The sequence below is a fragment of the Huiozyma naganishii genome, chromosome 5, assembly GCF_000348985.1.
Source record: "Huiozyma naganishii CBS 8797 chromosome 5, complete genome".
Taxonomy (NCBI): Eukaryota; Fungi; Ascomycota; class Saccharomycetes; order Saccharomycetales; family Saccharomycetaceae; genus Huiozyma; species Huiozyma naganishii.
Genome location: NC_035926.1, coordinates 18019 through 41684, shown reverse-complemented (window position 1 = coordinate 41684; position 23666 = coordinate 18019). Strand labels below are relative to the sequence as shown.

The following is a 23666-nucleotide window of genomic DNA, read 5'->3' as shown; positions in this document are numbered from 1 at the left end:
CTTGTTTAGAAGTTTATCGGGAGACTCCCCCTCCCCTCACAACTTGAACATAAAAGGGCAAGAAGTACTACAAACATGCTGCTAAGAAGGCTCTACGGTGCTCGGAGGACCGTAGCCAGCGTTGTTCCCCGACTTGTAGAATTATGCGACGTCTGTGTCGTTGGAGGGGGCCCCGCGGGGCTAGCTACCGCAATAAGATTGAAACAGCTAGATAAAGATAACAAGTACAGGGTTGTTGTCCTCGAGAAGGCGACAGATTTTGGAGGCCACATTGTCAGCGGCGCTGTGGTCAACCCTGTCGCATTGAAGGAGTTGTTTCCGGAGCGCGATACATCTCAGAAGTACCCAGATGGACTATTTACGGAGGTAACGGAGGACCAGTTTAAATTACTGATGGGCAAGAAACTTGCTATCCCAGTGCCCATGCCATCCTCTATGCGCAACAAGGGGAAGAACTGGGTTTGTTCATTGAACCAGTTGACCAAATGGTTATCCGAGAGGGCCGATGAACTTGGTGTCGAATTGTACCCTGGAGTAAGTGTCTCCGATATGATTTACAAAGGCAATGAGGTGGCTGGGGTTGCCACGAAGGATCTCGGGATCGACAAAGCTGGGAAGCCTAAACCAGACAATTTTGAGAGAGGGTTGCAATTTCAGGCTAGAACAACGTTGCTGGCAGAGGGTTGTCGCGGATCTTTGACTAAGGAGATCTTAAAGAAATACAATCTGTACGGTCCCTCAAAACAGACCTATGGGCTTGGTATCAAAGAGGTATGGCAGGTTACCCCTGACAAATTCAAGAAGGGGTTCACCTCCCACACTATGGGGTACCCTCTGTCAAAGAACGTCTACGGCGGCGGGTTTCAGTACCATTTTGGCGAGAACCTAGTAGCCGTCGGGCTTGTTGTTGGGTTGGATTACGCCAACCCGTACGTGTCACCTTATCAAGAATTCCAAAAGATGAAGCATCACCCGTACTATGCTAATGTGTTGGAAGGTGGTAAATGCATCTCGTACGCGGCCCGGACATTGAACGAAGGTGGGTTGCAAGCGATCCCGCAATTGAACTTCCCTGGTGGTGCACTAGTCGGTGCATCTGCCGGGTTCATGAACGTGCCCAAGATCAAGGGCAGCCACACTGCCATGAAGAGCGGCATGCTGGCTGCAGAGGAGATCTACCGCCAGTTATCCGGTTTGGAGTCCCTCGAGAGCGCCATCCCAGCGGATATCGAAGAGCTAACGTCTGAGAATGTTGACAAACTGGAACTGGGCGCGACCTTAAACTTGAAGGCCTACCCTGAAGCGGTTTCCAAATCGTGGATCCACGACGAGTTATATGAGGTGCGTAACATCAGACCTGCATTCAACAACAAGCTGTTTGGGTTGTACGGTGGGATGTCATACTCCGGTCTTGACGCTATGATTCTCAAGGGCCGCGTTCCCTGGACTTTCCAATTCCGCGGGACAGACGCCCAGCACACACAGCCAGCGGCGAACTTCAAAGCTATCGAGTATCCTAAACCGGACGGGAAGTTATCGTTTGATATTATGACGTCGATCTCCAGAACGGGTACCTACCACGACGATACGGAACAGAACCACTTGCGTATTGGTCCTACACAGGATCTGCAGGCACACTCGCGTAAATCCTGGGACAAGTACCAAGGTGTCGAGTCTCGTTACTGCCCTGCAGGTGTTTATGAGTTTTTGAAGGACGATGCAACGGGAGAGATGAAGTTTGTTATCAATTCGCAGAATTGCATTCATTGCAAGACGTGCGATATCAAGGACCCGACAGGGGACACTAACTGGGTGGTTCCAGAAGGAGGCGACGGGCCCAAGTACTTCTGTACTTGAGAAGGACGGACGTCTATGGAAGATTCTCTATTATTTATTCAATATACACTATATATTTATTCAGCAAGCTAGCTTGGCTGGTCATTGCTTCTTATTCAGCAGAGTCCTTTCCGCCCTGTATAGTATCTTATCTACGACTGTCCCGACGGCCAGGACCCCACCGATACTGGTGATACAGTTTAGTAGGAACCCTGACCAGGAGATCTTGTTTTGTTCTTTGTGGATAACCTTCAGCGGGGACATCTCTATGTTGAAGTAGAGTCCCGGGGTCCCACCGCTTGTGTACGTGGCTGTTTCCGTGGTCCCGCCGCCAATCGGTCTTGCTGAGAATGTTGAAGAGAATTGTGTAGTCTCGATGACAGACCCACTGAAGTACTCGAATCTTGTCGGGACGATCTTTGTGAAGTACGTGTACTGGTAGGCGTGCGAGTCGTACCTGGGGAGGACCTGTTTCCCATCGAGCGGTGCAATGGCAACGTTGCTCGCCTTTTCGAGGGATTGCATATTGTCCACTGATGGGCCGAAGCTTAAATGGTGGATGATGTGGTCGAAGTTCAATGATCCAGTTTGATCGTACATCGAAGTGTCGTGGAAGTGACCTCTTGCGGACCGGAACGCATCACCTGGAGCAAAATGGATGTTCCCCTGGACTCTGTTGAGACGCACACCACCTTTGATGCGGCACCCCTCCGTAATACGTTGCGAGATCTTATCGACATATCCCTCTCTTTCACACTGCTCAATGTTCTTCCCATCGAAGAAGGCCCATCCTGCGTCGAGGTACGCCTCACGGACACTGCTGCAGGTGTTGCAGCACACTTTGTTCGCTGGGTCGAGCTCATCGTTCCTTGTTTGGTCGCGTGAGCCGTAGCAGGATCCACAGTAGTCCGGGTCCGTTGGGGGCAATTGAGCGGCCTCTGCATCGAGCTTGAAGCTAGCAGCAGCGGCAGCATCAAGTGGTTCTCCACGCTGGTCGATCCTCGTCTTTGTGAAGTGGTTGTTTTCGTCATCCACGTCTAGCAACAGCACACCTGAGTCGTCGAGCACGTCAAACGAGACGAGATCGCAGGGCAGGTGTGGGAAAGTCACGTCCAACCGCAGGTCCAGCTTTAGCCCGTGCTCCCTGTCGATAACAAGCGACGAGCGGGACACAATGGTGTTCCATTGGCGGTACTCGCTAAGTAGGAGGAACACCGTGGTGACGAGACATGCGAGTGTCACGTACGCACCTGCCCTGGTGCGCACGCGGACGTCGTCTTCCGCCCTGGAAAACGCGTCCATGGAGAGCAGCGTCGAACGTCTCATCATATGCAATGGGGGGAGATGCAGTACGGGCAGTTGGATGATGCTACAGACGGTCCAAACCCGATAGTGTGATGGTGACAGTGAAGCTTAAAATATGCAAAATTTCACTTCTTAGAGACTGTAGTAGTGGCAGATCACTAATGAACAGTGCAATGCACGCCCCTAACAGGGCACCAATGCAGTCACTGTAACGCAGACGAACATCTGGTCAATGCTCGGAATGCCGCGATACTTTTGATGGGTGTAAACAGATCAAGTACGTATAATGTTATATTCCAACGGGACACGATACATAGAAACCATCCACGAACGGGTTCTCTCGTCAAGAAGAAACGGTTCTGTTCGGCACCGTAACGACCAGCACATCACCTGCTAGGCCACAACATAGTGGCTCACTGTGATGCGATCTGGACCAAATTGTATAAGTCACTTGTTCCGCTGAGACTTTCCCAGTGTCTTCCTTGATGACCAGAGGAGTTATACTGAAACTGATCCAGATACGAATGGCTAGCCTACACGGCTAAACCTTATCTTGTAATACTGTCGTCTAAGGTGGCTGCTAAGGCGTAAGTACTAAAACACCGCATACCCTTCTAACGATCCTGAATCAATGAACTAACTGTTCGTCTCAACGTTCAAATTGACTGTATAGCAGGGACCGAGGGGGGGGACCAGCACGCTCGAGTGAACGTAATAATATTGCCTGCTTTGATATCGAGATGCAGTGTACTCCACAATGAAGTTTCTGTACTGCACTTCGGGATACCTTATCCCGAGAACACTCTGCTCTGCAGAAACCTTACGAGCACCGCGGACCCAACTTGCAACAAGGGATGACCCGCGACGCTCTTGAGCCACTTATCGAGGCCCCTCTGGCGTTCCTCGATGACGCGTTCGTCAAACCTGTTGGACAGAAAGATCTTCCCCGGCAAGTGTGGAATCTTGACTCTTGTACGGTTCGTCACCACCATCTCGTTCTTGAGACACTGCCGCAGGTGCTCGAAGTCGCTGTACCGGCGGCGCACAACCGTTGTGCCGCGCGCGTAACCGGGCAAGTTAGTCCGCGCGGTCACCTCGTAGTCCGTAAACGTCTCTCCACCGATCTTGTGCGTCTGAGGCGCACCAACCTCAACTTCCATCAGGGACTCCGGCTCCCCGTACTGCGCGGGCGTGTCCGGCCCTGTCGGGGAGGGCGAGCTGAACGTCGAGTGTTCCGTGGTGCTGAAGGACTGGAAGGGTCTCATAGAGGGTGCCGTACAGTGAACTTAGTGTACGTACAGGGCCGTTGGGGGACCCTTTCTTGAGTGCAATCAGTCACACTAAGGTTAAATAATTGAAGTTGATTAAATAACAGACGTTTGATGCAACTGGATGGGGGTCGTTTGGAGGGTCTGGGGGGTCCAGCAACTGCGTGGTAGGTGTTTGAGAAGAGACGTTGGTACGGGGATGATGCATAGCAACAGTAATGAGAGTCGCGGGACGCGCGGAACGCGCGACAGACGAGGGTACGCGAGTACAGGAGACGAAGAAGGCGAGGGCCCGCTGGGCGGGATACAAGAGGGACTGCTCGAGGGTGGGGACTCCCCCGGCAGTGAAGGTGAAGAAGTGGAAGAATCCGAGGCAGCGGCGGCTGCAGCGGCCGCCGCTGCCGCCGCAACCACTGCCACTACGGCTACAGCGGACGGTCAAGAGGGGGAAGACGAGGACGTCTTCCAGAACGTCGGCCAGGGCCTCACGGGCCACTACCGCGAGATCATGGTGCAGTACTGGCAGGAGCTGATCGACGAGGTCGAGTCTACGAACGAACCCGGGTCAGGCGTGCGCGACGACTTCCGCTCGCACTCGCTGCCCTTCGCGCGCATCCGCAAAGTGATGAAGACGGACGAGGAGGTGCGCATGATCAGCGCGGAGGCGCCCATCATCTTCGCCAAGGCCTGCGAGATCTTCGTCACGGAACTCACGATGCGCGCCTGGTGCGTCGCAGAACGCAACAAACGCCGCACGCTCCAGAAGGCAGACATCGCAGAGGCCCTCAAGGGAAGCGACATGTTCGACTTCCTCATCGACATCGTACCGCGCCAGTAAAACACCATGGAAGAACACTATAGCCTCATCGTCCCTCTCACTCACCTTGTGGGATGGGTCTCCTATTACATCGCCATACTGAAAATTTTTCCAACTGCAACGAAGAGGAGAGGCATCTCTTGCACTGACAGTTGACAGTTGCATCTTCCAGCGTGCTAGTCAGTCAGTCAGTCAGTCAGCCCGTCAAGGAGTCTGTTTACTCGCTTGTGCTGCCCCTGTTGTGTGTGTGTGTGGGAACTTCACTCTCTCTTTAGAACCGTTAACTGCTAATTTTGTGGATCGATGACGATGCTCAGTGGGACGAACTCGCCGACGTCGCCGTACATCAGGTCCGTGCACCCAGGTGCCGTACTGCTCTCTCCGCAGTCATCTGCAATCAACAACAGCAACGGAAACGCGGTGGGACCCGCGGTCGCCGGGGTCCCCGGCGGTGTTGTGGGGACAAGAAGCCCGACGATGGGCGTTCACAGCATGTCGCTCAATGATATCCTCGACCAGTCGCAGTTCCACTTGGACTCCTCGCAGCCGTCGACTGTGTCTCTACAGAGCAACTTTGAGCAGCATATGCCCCTGCACCAGCCTCTCCCGAGGGGCGACAGGCATCATCTCGCGAGGGTGGCCTCTCCTTTGCAACTTAGTGCAACGAGTACGGCAAGTGGGACCAGTGGCACGAGCGTTTACTCGCAGATCGCTAGACATATGCCCACTGCGTCCACAGCTGACGCGGACGGCACGCCTGCGGAGGAGATACAGCGCATGGCCCTCTGGATCAGACAGATGTCCCCCGGAGTCCAACTAAAGGCAATGGACGCCATCACAGACAACTTGCACCCGGAGGTGCTCGCCACAGTGCAGATGAAGATGCATGGGGAACCGGCTCCCATACCCTCTGCGCCACGCCAAGAACAGACAAGAAACCTGGATTCGCTCGTGTCCGGTGGACCAGCGGCGAAGGCCATGGAGAGAGCACAGTGGTCTCCAGAACTACACGCTCGCCCACAGCCACCGCAGCACCAACACCAGCACTCTCTCAGCGAAAGACGCTTCCAGTGGTCACCGGAACCCGTCCAGAACAACAGCGGCAGACATACGCACACCGCGGACCACAGACCACAATGGTCGCCGGAACCGCAGACCAGGTATTCGCATCAACCAATATTCAGTTACACAACACAGGGCAACAGCGGGAACAACCTGGCAGCAACGCTCACAGCGTCACCGCAAGCACAACCACCAAGGAGACCAAATTCGGCAGGCCCAAATTTATCCAATAACCAGACAAAGCTTCAAAGCAGCCCGCCTCCGACCGTGCGACCATACGTCACAAGCCTACAGCAAGACAGGGCTACCGCAGACGCGGTCACGGAGGCCCCCGTCGCGGTCCCGGCCCCGGTCCCGGCCGCCGCTCCAGCAGTCCTTGCCGCGTCACCAATGACCACACACCTGTCTCCTACGGACCTTGGGTCCTTGGTGGGCCCGGGGAACAACCAGTCCATGCTACCAGAGAACCTGACAGACCCCAAACTGCTGACCAACATCCCAGCTTGGCTCAAAACTCTGCGGTTGCACAAGTACTCAGATATTCTCGCTGGGGTCCCCTGGGAGGAACTTGTGTATCTGGACGATACAGCTCTCGAGAAGAAAGGTGTCGCCGCGCTGGGGGCTCGCCGCAAACTGCTAAAGGCGTTCAACGTCGTCAGGGAGTACAAGGAGAGGGGACTCATCGACAACAGCGCCTTTGCACAGAATGAAACTTTGAGTTAAAACAGGTCTTTGACTTGCGTGTGTGTTTGTGGTGATGGCATGGCATGCGCTGTTACTGTCTTATTCCGTTGGTAGTATATTATTTACGTACTTGTACATACACACATACTCTCTATTATTTCGATATTATAACAGTACATCCTCCCAAATCGCTTTGACCACCCCCCTCCGATCCAACACAGTGTGTGTTTTTGTATAATGTATAAACCCTCTAGACTCGTTAGCACACCCTCCCTTTCGCAGGGAATGGAAAATGGTAAGCCACATCAGGAACTCGTACGTGATTCTTGTCTTTTAATCCAGAATTGTTTATTCGATTCAACGTTTTCGATGAGGAACCTCAGGTCTGGGAAGATCTTTGCCAGTTTGTCAAAGAACTCAAATGCAAATGTATTAATGAAGAAGATTTGCCCCGCCGGGATGGCAGGATACTTTTTAAGTAGCAGATCCAGCGAGAAAGGTGTCGAGTTGATCAACTCGTGCATCTCTATTTCAAACTCCATGTCGTAGTCCTCGCGAGGCCGGCTGTCTTGCACGGCGCAGTGGCACGAATTTGTAGAGTTTCCCCTCGATTGGAGGTACTCTTGCAGAGCGGCACAATCCTTGAATTCCAATGTGATCAGGAACGCCCATTTTGCCGATACGTGGAGCGGCCGCGTGACGTTCGATATGTCTGCTGCCTTGATTATAAGAGATATTGTCTCAACCACCGTCAACGGTACGTCCGATGTGGACCTTTCCGTGAGGATATCCACGTATTTTTGGTGGATGGACATGTCTGTAGCAAGGATGGCACTTTCGATTAGATTTTTGTGCTCCGTGTCTGTCCTAGTGAGACTGAACACGGTGGGCCACAGGGACCTGAGGATGGAACTGAAGATTTGGTAGTGGAAGTTCTCTAGCACTGAGTGGCCTTGGAACATCCGACTCGTGCCGCTCTCCTGTTTGAACAGTGCGTTGTTGGTCCCCGGATGTCCCACATCGTGACCTATCGCGGCAAGGCATAGCAAAAGTGTGACGCGGTGGTCCTGTGGGAGAATGATGCTGCACAGTTTCCACGTCGCCTGCATGACGTCTATCGCGTGCTTGAAATTGTGGAACCTGTTTATCTGATGGTACGACGCCTCCAGTGTAAACAGCAAGAGGTAAAGTTTATTATCTGCTGTGGGTACTTTAGCCCTTTGGGACAAAGTGTGCAATATGTAGAACCCACATTTGATGAGTTGCAAAGTGGTGAGGTTCAAAGCAGAAAATTCCCAGGTATTCAATACTTCTTGGAACTGTTCCACGGTATCTGGTCCCGTGGGGCCCTCCGCGTCCACTTCTTCGACCAGTTCCGAGAACCGGATGTTGCGCAGAACCCTGGGTACACGCAAGTCTGTACCCTGTGCAGCGTGGAAATGCTTCAGCATCGAGTACAAGTTGTTCTGGCACGTCGAATTCGCTCTGTGCGAGTCGTCTGTGATCTCAGCGGGCAAAACGTCGTGGTGCATCCAGTGGTCCATTCTGCTCGTCCTATCTCGGCACAGCTGCCTCTCCTGCTGCACCATGTCCAAGAGCGTTGCAAGATCCTCCTCCACTGCAAACTGCGAGACAGCCCGGATGTTGAAAGTCGGGAAGAACTTCCCAAACAGTTTGTTCAGCAACACCGCGTCCTCCTCTGCACCACTGCCACGGCCCGCCCTGTCGTCTGCACCACCGCTGGTAGGCAACACCACAAGCGATACACCAGACTCGTAGTTCCATGGATTGGGCAAAGGGTACACCCTATCGCTGTACAGCCTCCTCAATAACGTCTCTGCGTCCCGCAGCAGCACCTCCCGGTCGAACAAACCGCTCTCCAGCAACGGGGGGGACTCCGCCCCGCCAATTAAAAACAGTGTGGCCATTGTGTCTCTCTCTTTATCTCTCTGGGGTGCTTACTCTCCTCTAACTGACCCACGGTAAAGCGCTAACAGGCCCTGAACAAGTCTCGGTGTCTCTATCGCTCAGCGGAACCTCTCGTTTCAAGTTCCGATTCGAATCTCGAAACTTTTCCTTCAAAATTTTGAAGCAGCACAAAAATATCCGTCACGTGACGGGACGGACCGAAACCCAGGATGGCACCGAAGACGGGTCTCTGGTGGTCCAGGGTCTCGTTTAGGGGGACTACCGATGCCCTGGGGTACTTGGGACTGAGTGTGACAGTTTCACACCTCCTCCGCAAAAGCTCTATGGTAAATTATTATTATACACACGTATATATACCTGGACGATGGTCTCCAAGTTGTTGTGACAGCTGCACTCATGCTTCAACCTTCGTTTTGGTCTCCTCAATGATCTCTTCCTTAATTTCTTCGACGGAGACAAACTCTGTGGCGGGCCCAGCGGGCTTGTATGTGTCGAAGCATGAGTATCCAAACTCGGCTTGCAACTGCTCGCTCTTCTCGGCACGGTACTGCGTCCACTCGGCAAGCAACTCACGCTGTCTTAGGATCATGTCCCTTGTCGCGGAGTCCGCCTCCATGACATCTTGCTCCTCGAACTGCGCGGACCACTCCTTCAAGTTCTTGCGGACCTTCTTGCGCTCAGCGTTCGACAGTTGAGACTCAGGTCTGGGTCTCCACATGAAGTTCCTGAAGTTGGACACAGCTTCCTCCTTCAACAGTTGGCCCGCGACGTTGAACATCTTGTACCCGTTGTCCAACTTGTGCTTCATCGCAGAGGACCAGCACACGAAGAACCTACCGGATGGGTCCCAGCAGATATCCGTCATCATACCACATGGTGGTTCCGCGACATCCTTCAAGGACGCAGTGACATCTTGGTCGTCGTTGATGTTCTTCTCCCCAGCGTAATCCAGGTCGAAAAACTCAGGCTCGCACCGTTTCAAGTTGGGCTTCACTAGCGTCGCAATGACGACAAACCGACCCGCGGGGGACCACGAGACCGTGTTACAGAACCGCTTGGGCAATTCCTTCACAAGTTTCCACCGTTTGACGCCCTCTCCAGCGGTGTCCGAGTCCTTCTTCTTCTCTGGAGCGAAGAAGTGGATAATGTTCTTTGGGATCGCCACGTTGTCGAGGTCCGCGGTCTCGTCAACTGCGATCAACGCGAACCGTTTCCCCTGGGGTTCCCACCCGAACTCGACCACACGGTTCTTCAACTCGATCTTCTCAACGGGAATATCCCTCTCGTTCATCTTACAGATCTCCAAGTTGCTGAAGTAAGTCTTTTTGGACTTGGTGTGACGTTCGACGTTGAAACACAGGAAGTCCGATTGGTTCTGCCAGTGCAGCGTCACGTTCGAGACTTGCACAAGGTTAACCGTCTTAAGCACGCGACCACGCCCGACTTCCACGACAGCAGCCTTACAGGACATATTGTTCGTCTCTGGGGTCCAGTATGCCAAAACAACGCTGGGTTCGTCCGTCTTCCTGAAAGGTTGCAACTTGACACCCGTTGGAGCAAACGCGAAGTCACGAACACCTGCGATCTTCAAGTTCTTCGAGTCCATTGGGGCAAATTTCTTAGCGGAATCGTGGACGACCAGAGTGTCGCCGACCATTCTTGCACAGTACCTGTCGTTGTACGACCATCTGACTAGCGGCCAGTGTAGGAACTCGGATTTGACTACTGGGAAAGTGGCACACAGCAGGCCAGACTCGATATCCCAGATACACAGTTGGTGACCGTCGTTCTTGACCGTGAAGGGCGACTCCTCACCGTTCTGTAACATCTTTGCGTGCGAGGCACAGTCCAAGGGTTCAGGAGAGAAAGTGACCAAGTACTTCTCGCAGGGGGAAACAGACGAGGTTCTGACGTTTGGATGGAAGAACCGCTTCAAAAGGTTGAAGTGAGCACCACCCCAAACGGAGACACCTGGGACGTGGTACGAGAACAAGTACGTCCCCTTTGGCGAAAACCGGACGTAGTTATTGGACCAGTTCTCTCTGGACTCGACAACGGCGTCCTCGTCGTCGACGTTCTTCGTGTTCCACACGACTGTGGTTTCCTTGTCGTCCTGCATGACGTACTGGTCTCTGACGTTCTCATCCAACAACCAGGACTTTAATTCCCCCGAAGTGACGAAATCTGGGAATTCAGGTTCTTTGAACTCGGTGGGGAACGCAGGGTCGTTGAACCGTTCGACGTCCGCCAATGTGTAAATGGACAGTCTATGCTTCAAATCAAGTCTCTTCCCATGGAAGCTCTTAATGATTTTCTTCGCGTCCTGTGCCGTGGCACACTCAACAAAGAGGAACCCCTTCGTCTTCTGGGCTGAATCCAGCGGGAACTCCATGTTCACGACTTTCCCAGCTTTAGCAAACAACCCGCCTAGCGCTTTCTTCAACAGGGGCACTTTAGCCTCTGGGATCACTGGTGCACCAGTCACGACGATGTACTGGTCGAAACTGACCTCTGCGTCGACTTTGTACTCGTGCTCCAAATCAGAGAAGTCGATGTCATCAACGGGGATGTCCTCAATTCTAATGTCCTCTACTGCAGTGGTCATTATCAGTGTGCGTCTTATCAACTTAAGTGTTCTTTACGTAGTAGTGGGTAGTAGTTCAAAAGTGAAAAATTTTCCGTTAGTTTTAAAATATTACTTACTTGATGGGATACGTACGTTGTGATGAGGGCGCGAGGGAGGGTACTCAATCCTGCATGGCGTCGTCGCTATCGGCGTCACTATCGTCAGAATCATCCTGAGCGTTTGAAGTTTTACTCTTGGCGTACTCGAGGGCCTCTTCGAGCATGGTTCCCTGGACGAGCGTGTGTTTCCCCTGGGTGTGTTCCCTCGAGCACCAACTGATCTCTACTTCGAACTCTTTCTCCTTGTTATCCTCATGGGCGATGTAAATAATACGAGCGAGTTCCTTCACTGCCTCTAGTGTTGTTATGGGACTGTTGTCGTCCCTTGACGAGATCAATTTCTCCAATTCTGCCTTTGCGGATTGTCTACCTTTCCCCGTAGCGGCCCCCCTGTACCCCCAATAGACACCACTTGGTTCCAACATGTACAAATGTGGCTCAGCTGTCTCTGGGTCGACACCACCAAATATAGCCGCAACACCAAAGGGTCTTACACTGTTGTACAGAGTGTGAGCCTGCACGTACTGGCCCATACGGTCCGCCAGCGCCACCGGCGGGATATCTCTCTTGTACAGCTGTTTAAACTGTTGGGACTCCTCCCGAGCCCTGTTGACCAGGTGTCTCCCATCGGGTACAAGCCCACTGCAAGCACACCCAATGTGTCTCCCTACGGTTTGAATCTTCGTGTTGGCACCGGACCCTTTGTTCTGGGGGGAAGCCTTGACGAGCAACTTCGACGCAACGAGTTTCTCAACAGCGAGAACAACACCATCCTCGCATAGTAACCCAACGGAGGTGGCACCGTTCTCTACCGCTTTTGCAGCGTACTCGACTTGGAAATTCCTCCCATCGGGGGAAAAGACACTGTTGGAAAGATCGTACCCTGTCCCTACGGAAGTCATGTATGCGTGATGAGTCTGCGCACTGGATCAATCCGGTGTATCACCACTACCACTACTACTCCTACTACTCAATTGGATCTTTTGAAGAGGGAAGCGGGAAACAGTGGCAAAACTTAAACGGTTTGTGGGTCGGGTAACGCTGCTGTGGTGGTCACGTTTTGTTTTGTCACGTGGTTTTTGTTGTCACATGCAGACTTTAAAATCACGTGACTGATTTTCAAAATCACGTGACTGCTCTCCAAATTAGACCTGGCGCGGGATTGAAATTTGCAACTGTATATCACGTGACTGCGGAAATGCACGTGACAGGATAGTGCTAAGTACGTGCTGAAGATGCTATAACAACAGGGTCGCCCCGACTCGGCCGATCATAACTCGATTCACGTTATCAACCTCTGCAGTTGCACCTCGGCAGAAAACCTGCTTTTCTCAACTAATTAACATATAAAAAGATTATGTATAACCGCCCATTAGAGTCTCTCCTACCTCGCTCTTTTTAAGTAAAAGCCAGCGATAGCCATAATCTACGATTGACAGCACTGCTGTAGCACTTGAAATGCAAGGTCTGTACAAAAGGTATACAGATAATAGTGCTACGCGAGAAGCACGCATGCGGGTAACACAAAACTGTCTCCATTTGCGGGACCCAGTCCCACGCACCAGGTCTACCGCACCACGTGCTTCTGCAGTTCCGCGGAACACGGGAGACACGGGAGACTCATTCGCTTTACACAGTACACGCCCACAGCAGACACACGCCCAGCAGACTCACCCAGATCGCAACTCTGCGATTGAATAGCACCGCCCGTCCGTTGAACACTTGCAGCGGTCGCAGCCCCGGACTGCCCCTATACCAGACGTCTCAGTAGAGCCACACGGCTATGCTCCCGGGTACCCGCGCGTTTATTGTCCCGTATCGTATCGTATATATAGAGAGAGGTCTATGGGTATGCCCCTGCGCCATTTGTAGTCAGTGGCCAGGCGAACACACACCGCACCCATGGCTTCTAATCCACCTGGGAAGTGCTGCTTCAAGGGGTTCTACCACGAGGGTGAACCAAAAGGCTCGTTCCAAAGAGTGTACGGGTTGGACACGTACGTCGCGCAGGGCGACACCCAACAACCCAATAGAGTCATTGTAGTGCTCACGGACGTCTACGGGAATAAACTCAACAACGTCAAACTTATCGCTGACCAATTGGCTAAAGGTGCTTGTGCTCGTGTCCTCGTTCCCGATATCTTGAAAGGTGATGAGATTACTGACTTGTCAGGGAACGTCGATTTCCCGAAATGGTTACAGGGACACACTCCAGATATCACAGAACCCATCGTTAACGGGTTCATGGAACAATTACATGCAGAGTGTAACCCTGGGGCTCAGATTGGTGTAGTTGGGTACTGTTTCGGTGCTAAATTTGCTGTACAATTGTTAGACCCAGCTCATAAAGCGGGGGCCACCGTGGGCGCAATTGCACACCCATCGTTCGTCTCGTTGGAGGAGTTGGCAGCGATCGGTGCGCACAGACCTTTGCTAGTGTCCGCTGCAGAAACAGACCAGATCTTTACTCCGGAACTTAGACACTCAAGTGAGGAGAAATTGAACGAGATTGGTGCTATGTACCAATTGGATTTGTTCGCAGGTACTCAACACGGATTCGCCGCAAGAGGTGACGTCTCGGACCGAAGGGTCAAGTACGCAAAGGAAAAGGCACTCTTGGACCAAATCCATTGGTTCAATCATTTCTTCAAGTAGTAAAAACCTCCATACTTAAACATTTTAGCTATTTAAAGTACAAGTGCGCTCGCTACTCATCGTTATGGAAGAAGAAGTCGTAGTTGAAGATATCCAAATTACCAAATGTACTCGTCAAGTTCCTCGAAAGGTTCGCCTCTCCACCAGTTGGTGGTGTCCCCCCCAACGTGCCAGAAACGTCCTGCGGGGAAAGCGAGTTCGAGGGGTCCATCGGGAACAACCCGTCCACGGAGAGCTCCACGTGTCGCGCCATCTCCATATACTCGGGCATAGACTCCAACTCCTGTATAAAATCGATTAAGTCCCCCACGGGGATCCCAATACAATGGTTCCGCGACTTTAGCGCGTCAATTAACTTCACACCGTGCGCACTGCCCAGGTTCCACTCGACATTGAACGACATGCTCAGAAACTTACTGATCCGCGGGTCTATCTCCGTACCGTTAATCTCGCGGAACAATCCAGACCACAGTTGCCCACTGTTGATCCGTTGCAAGATCAAGTCGTACATCGCAAACATCTTGAAGATCGAAAAGTAAGAGTATCGCAAATTCTCTGTGCCCAAATGGTATATCCGTGTAAGAACCACTTGCAAGACGTGATTCACTTTCTTCAACTGCGTGATCGTCTCTATGATATCACACACTTCATCCGCCATCGAGGGGTCCCGTTGGAACAAGTGTTCCGTCAATTCAGTCCGCATACTCAACACAAGTAACGTGAACATCGCAGAAGATATCGACATCTGGAAAAACTTGGATAGGTAGTACCGCGTCATCGGACTCAACGCATCCTTCGGGTCCTCTGGGTGGTAGTACTGCTCGTACATGTGAGCTAATTTGATCGCATTCTTCACAGTCAGCTTGAAATATCGGAAGTAGTACTTCAGGTGTGACGTGCCGTCCCTGTGACATTTTTGCTCAAAATGTAGCATCAACGCATACGTAGTACGCAACTCCAACACATCGCTAATTATCTTACCAATGAACAACAAAGTCGGCCGCGTCGTGATAATAAACATCTGGTTCAACATATCCTCGGGGGACTCGCCCAATTCAGACAGGCTCACAGCTTTAGACGCCATATTCTCCCTGTTGAAATCGTCAATTTTGCTCATTGCATTTTCGATCTTCCAAAGCGGGATCGAAGAACTGTATGTCATCGTCAGGTCGTTCAAATCCTGGTGTAGCAGCGCCAAATATGTCCTACGGTACACCATCTCGTGCAAATTCAACAGAAACATCCTTGTCTTACAATTCTCAGGGAGATCTCTTTCTACCCTGTCCATGTAATCGGCAAATGCGTCCCCCGAATTTATGTCAATAAACGTGTCCAATAACCGGTTCGAGTATATTCTACGACCCTTCAACACAGACTCAAACACAGACATGGATATCACAGATAGCCACAGAAGCCGCCTGTGGTTCAACAATCTTTTGTCCAAGTACTGTCGCAGAGAAGTATAGTCTGAGGGATCTCGATGTAGGCCAACTGCAGTTGATAACATAATTACGGTGTCCCCCAGGATATCTGTGGGAGCATCAACGAAAAAATCACCCTCATCGGGGGAAAACACGAAAAAGGCCCACACGTACAAAAGATTCGAGATGATGTTTTCATTCGGACATGCCCCCCAATTCTCACTCGAAATGCATCGCAGCACCAGTGTAATCAGATCGCTACTGATAGGGTGCTCTTGCAAAATTTGAGGGTCAAAGGGGGGTGGCCCGTCTGGAAAGCTACTCATCTCGGTCATACTGAGAGACATGTACGAAACTTTCAAGATGCATGCCAGCAGACACAGGTTTTCGATTTTGTTCCGCAGTTCCGTTTGACCCAACGAAATGGAGATTTTGCTACTATCTTTGGGGTCCCGTCGTATTATCCCGCTAATGACCTCCTCAAACATGTCAATCTCTAAGAACGGCAGCATCGCGTAGATACTCTCGTAAAAATGGTTCTTGTAATCCTCTATAATGTTCATTGGCGGTAATAAAGTCTCAAAACTCTTGATAAAGCTCTTTAGCAGATCAGAGTAGTCATTTGTGCAGTGATCCTCTAAGTACGCATTTTCCGTGGTGCTTTTCAGGGACTCCATCAACGTCTTCATTTTCACGTTAGAATTTGGGTCCGTTATCTGGAACAGCCGGTCGAAAAATTCATTGATCTTAGCTGTGTCCTTCGGGTCGCTTTGTTGTAACGTTACGTTCTTCAACCTCGTAACACTCTGCGTCACATCCGAGTGCGTCCTAGATATTGACAAGTCGGCCGTCAGCGCAGATATAATGATATTTCCCGAATTGCATTCCCTTTTACTGCTCAAGTTCATAAAAAGGGACACCAGCAGCGCGGCAAAAAAAGTATCGTTAATGATCAGGTAGTTCTCCGACAGAGGATTGACCTCCCGTTTCATCACCCGGGACATAATTAGCCTTGGATTCGTGTTACAAACGTTCACATGGAGTTGGAAAAATGGATCTGCAGCGAGTGACGAACGGTCTGTCGGCGCCGCCATCAAGACGGGTTCTAGCCAAGCCAACCGATTACTCCCGGCAACAGACTCCTGTGGCCCCTTCTGCACGTTTTTGGATCTTTTCAGAATGGAATCCTCTTGTTCTTTGAATAACTCTTTGGTCTTCTTCTGCCAGTAGTCCAACTCGTTCTCTAGAATGCGTATCTTGGTCTCCTTAGTCGAGTACTTCGGGCCCGTCTGTATGATTGTATCGTACACACACTCGACCCCAAGCTTATAGCATCTGCCGCACTGCGGTTTCTCTTTGTCGCATTTTGCCTTAGCAGTCCTGCAAGCCTTGCAAACGTAAGAAAGTCTGTTCCTCTTCCGTTTTTGAGAGGGAGCCTTGACAACAACATCCGGTCCCGTCACTGCACGATCCGTCATTGAACTGGGCCCAGTTTGCACTCAATTCAAGCTCTTCTAACTCCTGCAACTGCAACATAAGATACAAGATTCATTTTAAGGCCCTTGGCGAAATTTGATATTTCTAATACAAATGTTAATATATTACAAACGACTTAACATATGCAAAAGAAGAAAGAAGTACAAGACTTGTATTGGAAGATGAACGATACAGAAGTACCTGAGGTGACGTCCTTGGACCACGATTTGCAAGTGTTAAGAAGCGGGAAGTTCTCACCGGAGGATATAGATGCAATCGGCCATTGGGTGTTCGTAGATGTCTTACAGGAAGACGGTTACAAAGAGGGGAGTGATCTTTTGGAAAAGTTGAAGGACGGCACGGTGTTGTGTCGCATTGCCAACATTTTAGCAGAGCATGAAACCACGACATACCCACTAATCAAGTGGAAGGAGTCACCAATGCCGTTTGTGCAGATGGAACAGATATCGCAATTCTTGGTGTTTGCGTCGCGGTACGGTGTTCCACAGGATGAACTGTTCCAAACCGTGGACTTGTTCGAGAAAAAGGACGCGGCGTCCGTGTACCAGGCTCTCAAATCTCTATCCAGATACGCAAACAAGAAGCATCCTGAACGGTTTCCAGTGCTTGGTCCGCAACTCGTGGAGAAAAGAATACCACCGAAGGTGAAACGGAAACCAGACCATTTGCGAGACGCACAGTGGAGTACCCACGAATACGGGTATATGGGCGGTGCGTCACAAGGTTCTGAGAACGTCGTGTTTGGACACAAAAGGGATATCGTATAAGTGTCGCTGGTAGGTAGTTGCGGTAACTTCATTGCAGGTAAAATATAGTCTCTATTAGATATAAAAGCATCATCATCGTCTCTGGTGTATATATATAGTAGGTAGGGGGGGGGGGGGGAGGGCCTCCCATTACACGGGGAAGGCCACTAGTATATCCTCTCTGGTGCGCCATTGTCCAATATCCTGAACGTACCTTGCAATGTCATTGGGGATACCGTTAGAGACTTCGCTTGGAATAACGTACAGTTGTTGCTTCATCAGCGATTTCACACAGTACCATATTCCATCAACAGTCTCGCAATTTATAGCTTTGTACTTGAACTGTTCATCCACTAAACTAAGAACCTCCGATGAGAACCTATCGTGACACCCTGGTGCCACCAAGAACACAATATCCTCTTGGTCTGAATTTATGAGCATCTCCCAATGGACCATATTCTGAACATCACAGACACTGGGCGTCACCACAACACATTTCGATTCTGCTGCTTCTTCTCTCGAGAGTCTCTGCTCCCCTTCTGCCTCACCTGTGTAATTCTTCCAAAGGTACCAGCATGTTACTCCAAGTCCAACAGCGGCCACAAGAGCACCGGTACAGTTGAGCGCTCGCTTCCTCTGAGATCGTGGAGGGGCCATTCGGGTCTAGGAAAGCTGCCAATTCACCTCGAATCAAGTCCATGCTGCTGCTTCGCTCTTTGACACATTCAATGCCAAAATATCATGATCAAATTTATATATGAAAGGCGGATGGAATCCTTTTATTAAACATGGCGGGACGCATTGCTCCTCGCACAGAATTGGGTCCCAACGGTGAATCATGGGCACGTTTGTTGCCTCTACTGTGCACCTGGAACACTTTACCACGGCGCTGAACTGCTTGACACCGTTTGGATTGAAGGATGACGTCCTGATTTACATCGACAGAGATGGGCTGTCGTTTGTCAGAGAGAATAACCACGTCATCAAGATACAATTGCTGCTGTCGAAGGAGTTGTTTACGTCGTATCAATACCCTGATGAGGAGGAATTCGGGGATGAGCGAGTAGATGCCGATGGGGACTTGCAGTCCTGTATGAAACTATGTGTGAAGATCAATCATCTTCTTGACAGTGTCAATATCATGAGTAAAAACGTAGATGACATCGTCGAGTGTACACTGACTTATGACGGGCACGGATCACCCTTCATTTTAATCTTCGAGGATTCCTTTATAGAGGAGAGAGTCGAATACTCCACCTTATTGTTCAACGACTTTGATAGCAACGTTAACGGACTACAACTGGCCAAGGACGAAATCGTCTTCGAATGTATAATCAAGGGTGACACATTGTACAATGCGTTGAAAGAGTTGAAAGAAATAGGTTGCAAGCAATGTTACCTTTACGCCAAGACCTCTGAGACGGGCCACGAGAGTGTGTTTGCCATAATCGCAAAATCAGACCTTGGATTCTCAAAGATTATACTACCGAACAATAGATCAATAATAGAGAAATTGGAGATTTACAAGGGTGATTCGACAACGTTACTCTACGACACACCAGTGGTTGGCTTTTTCGATTTCAATTCGATTGACAAAATACGGCTCAGTGTAAAGATCGCGTCTAAAGTGCTATTCAGAATGGATGCTCAACAAGTTCTGAGTGTCAATATACTTAGCCAAACAGAGGACGTTCTTGTCTCCAAACCAAGAAACGACCCAGCAACAAACAACACTACAGTGAAGCAGCCACAACTCCCGAGAGATTACCCTGGAATTGTCATCGAGATTTGCATGTTTGCAAAGGAGGCGCTTGACAGCTTAGCGCAGCAAGACATAGAGTTGCTGATGGAAACTACCAATACCAAAAAGAACCGAGAAATCAATTATATCAGCAGTAGGACAACCATGGAAGACAAACCCTTTGCTCCTAACCATAACGCAGAAACTCACTCGGAATCCGATACCGATGAGGAACTACATATAACGAACAGTGTGCCTCTCTTTTTTTGACCGCTCGCGCATTAGTCTAAATTATCTCTATCGCATATATAATCCTTGCATCTCATCCCATATAAGAGAACAACAAAATATCCTATATTTCTTTTGATTAATTATATGTATGGTTATACAACACTAACAGAAAAAAAAGAGATAGAAAACTTCAGAATGCTAGTTCATCTACTGTTGGGAGAAGTGTTCCAAAATCATGGCACGCTCGTCAGTTTCAGCACCCCACTTCTTGACAACGACAACGGAGGCACCAACGACCTTTCTGGCGTTACCTTCACGGTCGATCTTACCCAAACCGGCCCATTCACCCAATTGCTTGGCGTCAGCAACCTTGATCAAGGGAACCTTGTTTTCTGGGTCGTTAGCCAAACCTTCAACAAGTTTGATGATGTTGTCTTCGGTGACAGAGGAGACCAGGACGACCAATTGGGCTTCACCCTTGGTCAAGGCCTTAGTAGACTCTCTCAAACCTCTGGCCAAACCGTCGTGAATCAAGGCGGTTCTTAGAACAACCTTCAAAGCATCCTCGATGGTAACTTCAGCGGTTTGCTCGACAACTTCTTCTTCTTGGATCTCAACAACTTCTTCAACGTCAGACATTATTTTATGATGTTTAGTATAGGGGACTTAGGCTAGAGTGACTTCTTCGACAGTAAGAAATATACAAAGACTGCTCAGTGGGGATCTTGCAAGTAAAGAAGAGGAAAAAGCGTAACTTAAATCATCGGAAAGGTTACAGATGCTCTTAGCAATGAGTGCAACTTTTTGCTGTGCTTTGTATCAACTTTTTCACAGAGTGAAAAAAATGGCGATGAACTCAATGCGGAAATTGTCATTTTTTTGCGTATCTTCCTAAAAGGGAAATTATGTGAAATAGATACTTTAAAAAACTATTTATTTTTCAGTGTATAAAACTTTCTGGTGGTGCACGGGTGATTTAAACAGTAATTGAACAAAATGTACTGTGCTTCTTCTCATACCCCGGTCACGAAGTAGTGTTACATATATACGTTAATAATAGTAAACAGACTCTTACATGCGTGTCTACTTTATTGATTTTATGAAATATGAATTGACAGTTACAGGTTGTTCTCGTTTCCCAAATATGGAGAAATACAAAACCATCTGGAACTCCCTAGACCCTGTTCCAAAATGAAGAGCAAAGTGTCATGTATTTATGAACCCTTCTAATCCTAAACTTTCCCTTTCGTTTCCGCTGCCCCACGTCTTGAAGCTTTCCTGAAGCCACGTATATGTGGTCAGAAATCTCGTGCAATTTCGCCAAGATTCATTTCTCACTGTCGTGACAGCCGTGCCACAGAGGACAAGTACCGTCTAAATATTCATTGCGTCATAGTTCCATCTCTCCAACAAATTCACTTGTCTCGTCTTGCATTTCAATATCCCTGTCTGCACCGCCAACGTCATCGTCATCATCTTCAATGGCATTTTCATACGAGAGTTTGCTTTGCTCGTTGTTTGCCACTTCATCCTCATCCTCAAAGTCAATATCGAAGAAATCATCATCGCTACCGACTATCTTTTCATAGAGCACTTTTGCAGCTGAGACTACTTCATCGTATGATATTTCACTCGATGGCATTGCAGTGTAAAGGCAACCGTTATCGCTAGCCCCAGGTATCAATTTACCACTAATTTGTGCCCCCGTATCGAAAAACGTAGGATTAACTACATCAAATGCTGGAGTAGCAGTGTATTGTGTGTAGTAAAGCTTGAAAAGAAATTGAACTTTTTCTCTTGAAATGTATTCCTTGAATGACTTACCCAGTTTCACTGAGTTGATCACGGCCGCATGCCCGTCAGCAGCCATTTGAACAAGGTCGTCGTCAGCAGCAATATCTTGATCCGATTCCCTCAGAATACTCATTTCCATTGCTTCTAGCGCGGCATCCAAGTCCATTTCTGCACGAGGCCCCTGCTCAGTACTGCTTAGATACCATATCGAGGTCCCCCTTGGACAACATTCCGAGTTCGACCCTAAAATAAACGCTTGCACCACTTGTTTGTTCCCAGATTTCAATGACTGCGGTGGGAAAACAATAACAGCTGCCGATTCACCCTCGGCAAACCATTCCGTACAGTCCTTTTCCACGACACACGTCAGTCTATGAACTTCGTATTTTTGCGCCGGAACGTTTTTACTATATTCCGATGCCTGCGTGGGGGAAATAACAACTTTTTCTTCAACGGAAACTTTCGACCCATCTTGGAAAGTAGCAACTTTAGTGTTCGGATCGAACGACAGCAACCTTTCATTCAATTTATACGTAGCCCCAGCAACCGCAGCCGATCTACAAAAACCTTGTGATATCTCACCCGCGCCCCCATATTTAGAATACATCACTGGGAATGGACCGTACACGTCGTAACTACTCAGATACCGACGAATTCTTTGTAGAGATCCTGGGATTTTGGCATCGATATTGTAACATAACCCGATAGAAAACATTAACTCGAAAACTTGTGGCTTTTCAAGTTTGAACTTCTCGACAAGAAGCTCCATCAGTGTTCTATCAGCGTAAGGTTCCCATATTTCAGGGTGTGCTTCCCATTCGAGCACGAATTTGATGAACTTCATTATGTTGCGTTTGGTCATTAGGGGCAAGTTCTGGTCTGTAAATATCTCTTGCTTTGTATTCGTTAATTTCTCAAAGGAATCGTTTTCATAGGTGTGGAAAGTAGATAGCGATTGGAATTCCAAATATTGATAAACCCTTGACTTCACTAGGATAGATAGCAAGTCCGATTTGGAGAATAAAATTTTTGGTGAAAGGTCAATACCAAAATCTTTTGAAATATATTTTCCATTTGGGTGAATGCTATTCGAAACGTATAATTTGGCGTCAGAGTAGCAAGGCACAAGTCCCTGGTGTATTCTCTCTACCCACCTTTTCACTTGATCTACAGTCATTGTCGCCGAGGTGTCACCGTAATAATCGTTAGAGTCAATGTGTAGAACAGAGGATCCCTGCCAGGCTAATGCAGCGGCAAGCATACTCTCCACTATCCCGGTCCCCACAATCAAAACATCCACTTTTTCCGGGGTAGTTTCAGGCAACGGGTCCTCAATACCAGCCAGATGCGGGACAGTTATCGAATTAGGTTGCTGATACATGTACAGCGACGGCCTTCTTTCTGCCACGGAGGGACGACGTTCGGGACTTAACATACTTTCTCTTAAACAACAAACAATCCGTGTGTACTATTACTTTATTACTATAGGTTTCTCTAATGCACCTAAGTAAGATTTTCCCCTAAAAAACCTTGATCTTTCCTTGCACTTATTACAAGTTCTTTTCCCAGCTATGCAATTATGGTTTATCTAATTACTTTTAACAATGTGGAAAATAGCTGTGGACAGGTCAATGAAGTAAAGTTAGTTGCTTCTCAAAAATATTGTTGCTTATTTCTCGCGGTCTTTTCTTTACCTTTTTTATTAATATTATTACCTCCAAAACCAACTTGAATACCGCGGTGCAGAGTACACTTTGAGTGATAGTTTATTGTCTCCCGTTATGTGGTTCAAACTACTCACAGACGGATAACAACACAAACCGTCACGTAGGTAAACGACGCCCCAGACAAGTGTGAGTAACACTTGTATACAACAACAAAAAAAAGATAAAACTTCACACTGAAAAAAAGAGAAAAATTTTTTCTCTCTATATTTTTGGTGTGTAAGAAGATAATGAAAAATTTTCCATCTTACCGCATTCGGTGCTTGAAGTT

At 49.2% G+C, this 23666-nt stretch overlaps 15 protein-coding genes across 15 annotated transcripts; 6 read left to right on the top strand and 9 right to left on the bottom strand.

Moving 5' to 3' along the window:
• Positions 1-75: 75 nt before the first annotated feature.
• On the top strand, positions 76-1857 carry CIR2 (electron-transferring-flavoprotein dehydrogenase; the record flags this gene model as incomplete). Its single annotated transcript, XM_022608004.1, has 1 exon — positions 76-1857. One exon carries the CDS (start codon positions 76-78, stop codon positions 1855-1857), a length of 1782 nt encoding a protein of 593 aa, XP_022464544.1.
• An 81-nt stretch (positions 1858-1938) lies between these two features.
• KNAG0E00290 (endoplasmic reticulum-Golgi intermediate compartment family protein) lies at positions 1939-3165 on the bottom strand (the record flags this gene model as incomplete). The annotated part of the gene is made up of 1 exon (XM_022608003.1): positions 1939-3165. The coding sequence occupies one exon, from the start codon at positions 3163-3165 to the stop codon at positions 1939-1941; it is 1227 nt and encodes a 408-aa protein (XP_022464543.1).
• A 764-nt stretch (positions 3166-3929) lies between these two features.
• On the bottom strand, positions 3930-4406 carry SNX3 (Snx3p; the record flags this gene model as incomplete). The annotated part of the gene is made up of 1 exon (XM_022608002.1): positions 3930-4406. One exon carries the CDS (start codon positions 4404-4406, stop codon positions 3930-3932), a length of 477 nt encoding a protein of 158 aa, XP_022464542.1.
• A 127-nt stretch (positions 4407-4533) lies between these two features.
• HAP5 (Hap5p) lies at positions 4534-5247 on the top strand (the record flags this gene model as incomplete). Its single annotated transcript, XM_022608001.1, has 1 exon — positions 4534-5247. One exon carries the CDS (start codon positions 4534-4536, stop codon positions 5245-5247), a length of 714 nt encoding a protein of 237 aa, XP_022464541.1.
• A 282-nt stretch (positions 5248-5529) lies between these two features.
• Positions 5530-7011, top strand: VTS1 (Vts1p; the record flags this gene model as incomplete). Its single annotated transcript, XM_022608000.1, has 1 exon — positions 5530-7011. The coding sequence occupies one exon, from the start codon at positions 5530-5532 to the stop codon at positions 7009-7011; it is 1482 nt and encodes a 493-aa protein (XP_022464540.1).
• Positions 7012-7277: 266 nt separating this feature from the next.
• On the bottom strand, positions 7278-8900 carry PDE2 (3',5'-cyclic-nucleotide phosphodiesterase PDE2; the record flags this gene model as incomplete). The annotated part of the gene is made up of 1 exon (XM_022607999.1): positions 7278-8900. One exon carries the CDS (start codon positions 8898-8900, stop codon positions 7278-7280), a length of 1623 nt encoding a protein of 540 aa, XP_022464539.1.
• Positions 8901-9295: 395 nt separating this feature from the next.
• PRT1 (translation initiation factor eIF3 core subunit b) lies at positions 9296-11506 on the bottom strand (the record flags this gene model as incomplete). Its single annotated transcript, XM_022607998.1, has 1 exon — positions 9296-11506. The coding sequence occupies one exon, from the start codon at positions 11504-11506 to the stop codon at positions 9296-9298; it is 2211 nt and encodes a 736-aa protein (XP_022464538.1).
• A 142-nt stretch (positions 11507-11648) lies between these two features.
• Positions 11649-12488, bottom strand: PRE10 (proteasome core particle subunit alpha 7; the record flags this gene model as incomplete). The annotated part of the gene is made up of 1 exon (XM_022607997.1): positions 11649-12488. The coding sequence occupies one exon, from the start codon at positions 12486-12488 to the stop codon at positions 11649-11651; it is 840 nt and encodes a 279-aa protein (XP_022464537.1).
• A 1000-nt stretch (positions 12489-13488) lies between these two features.
• Positions 13489-14241, top strand: AIM2 (the record flags this gene model as incomplete). The annotated part of the gene is made up of 1 exon (XM_022607995.1): positions 13489-14241. One exon carries the CDS (start codon positions 13489-13491, stop codon positions 14239-14241), a length of 753 nt encoding a protein of 250 aa, XP_022464536.1.
• Positions 14242-14293: 52 nt separating this feature from the next.
• On the bottom strand, positions 14294-17140 carry PIP2 (oleate-activated transcription factor PIP2; the record flags this gene model as incomplete). The annotated part of the gene is made up of 1 exon (XM_022607994.1): positions 14294-17140. The coding sequence occupies one exon, from the start codon at positions 17138-17140 to the stop codon at positions 14294-14296; it is 2847 nt and encodes a 948-aa protein (XP_022464535.1).
• A 180-nt stretch (positions 17141-17320) lies between these two features.
• On the top strand, positions 17321-17926 carry SCP1 (Scp1p; the record flags this gene model as incomplete). Its single annotated transcript, XM_022607993.1, has 1 exon — positions 17321-17926. One exon carries the CDS (start codon positions 17321-17323, stop codon positions 17924-17926), a length of 606 nt encoding a protein of 201 aa, XP_022464534.1.
• Positions 17927-18055: 129 nt separating this feature from the next.
• Positions 18056-18562, bottom strand: PEX22 (ubiquitin-protein transferase activating protein PEX22; the record flags this gene model as incomplete). The annotated part of the gene is made up of 1 exon (XM_022607992.1): positions 18056-18562. One exon carries the CDS (start codon positions 18560-18562, stop codon positions 18056-18058), a length of 507 nt encoding a protein of 168 aa, XP_022464533.1.
• Positions 18563-18743: 181 nt separating this feature from the next.
• RAD17 (Rad17p) lies at positions 18744-19916 on the top strand (the record flags this gene model as incomplete). The annotated part of the gene is made up of 1 exon (XM_022607991.1): positions 18744-19916. One exon carries the CDS (start codon positions 18744-18746, stop codon positions 19914-19916), a length of 1173 nt encoding a protein of 390 aa, XP_022464532.1.
• A 168-nt stretch (positions 19917-20084) lies between these two features.
• Positions 20085-20516, bottom strand: RPS12 (40S ribosomal protein eS12; the record flags this gene model as incomplete). Its single annotated transcript, XM_022607990.1, has 1 exon — positions 20085-20516. The coding sequence occupies one exon, from the start codon at positions 20514-20516 to the stop codon at positions 20085-20087; it is 432 nt and encodes a 143-aa protein (XP_022464531.1).
• Positions 20517-21267: 751 nt separating this feature from the next.
• On the bottom strand, positions 21268-23106 carry MRS6 (GTPase-activating protein MRS6; the record flags this gene model as incomplete). The annotated part of the gene is made up of 1 exon (XM_022607989.1): positions 21268-23106. The coding sequence occupies one exon, from the start codon at positions 23104-23106 to the stop codon at positions 21268-21270; it is 1839 nt and encodes a 612-aa protein (XP_022464530.1).
• Between the last annotated feature and the right edge of the window lie 560 nt (positions 23107-23666).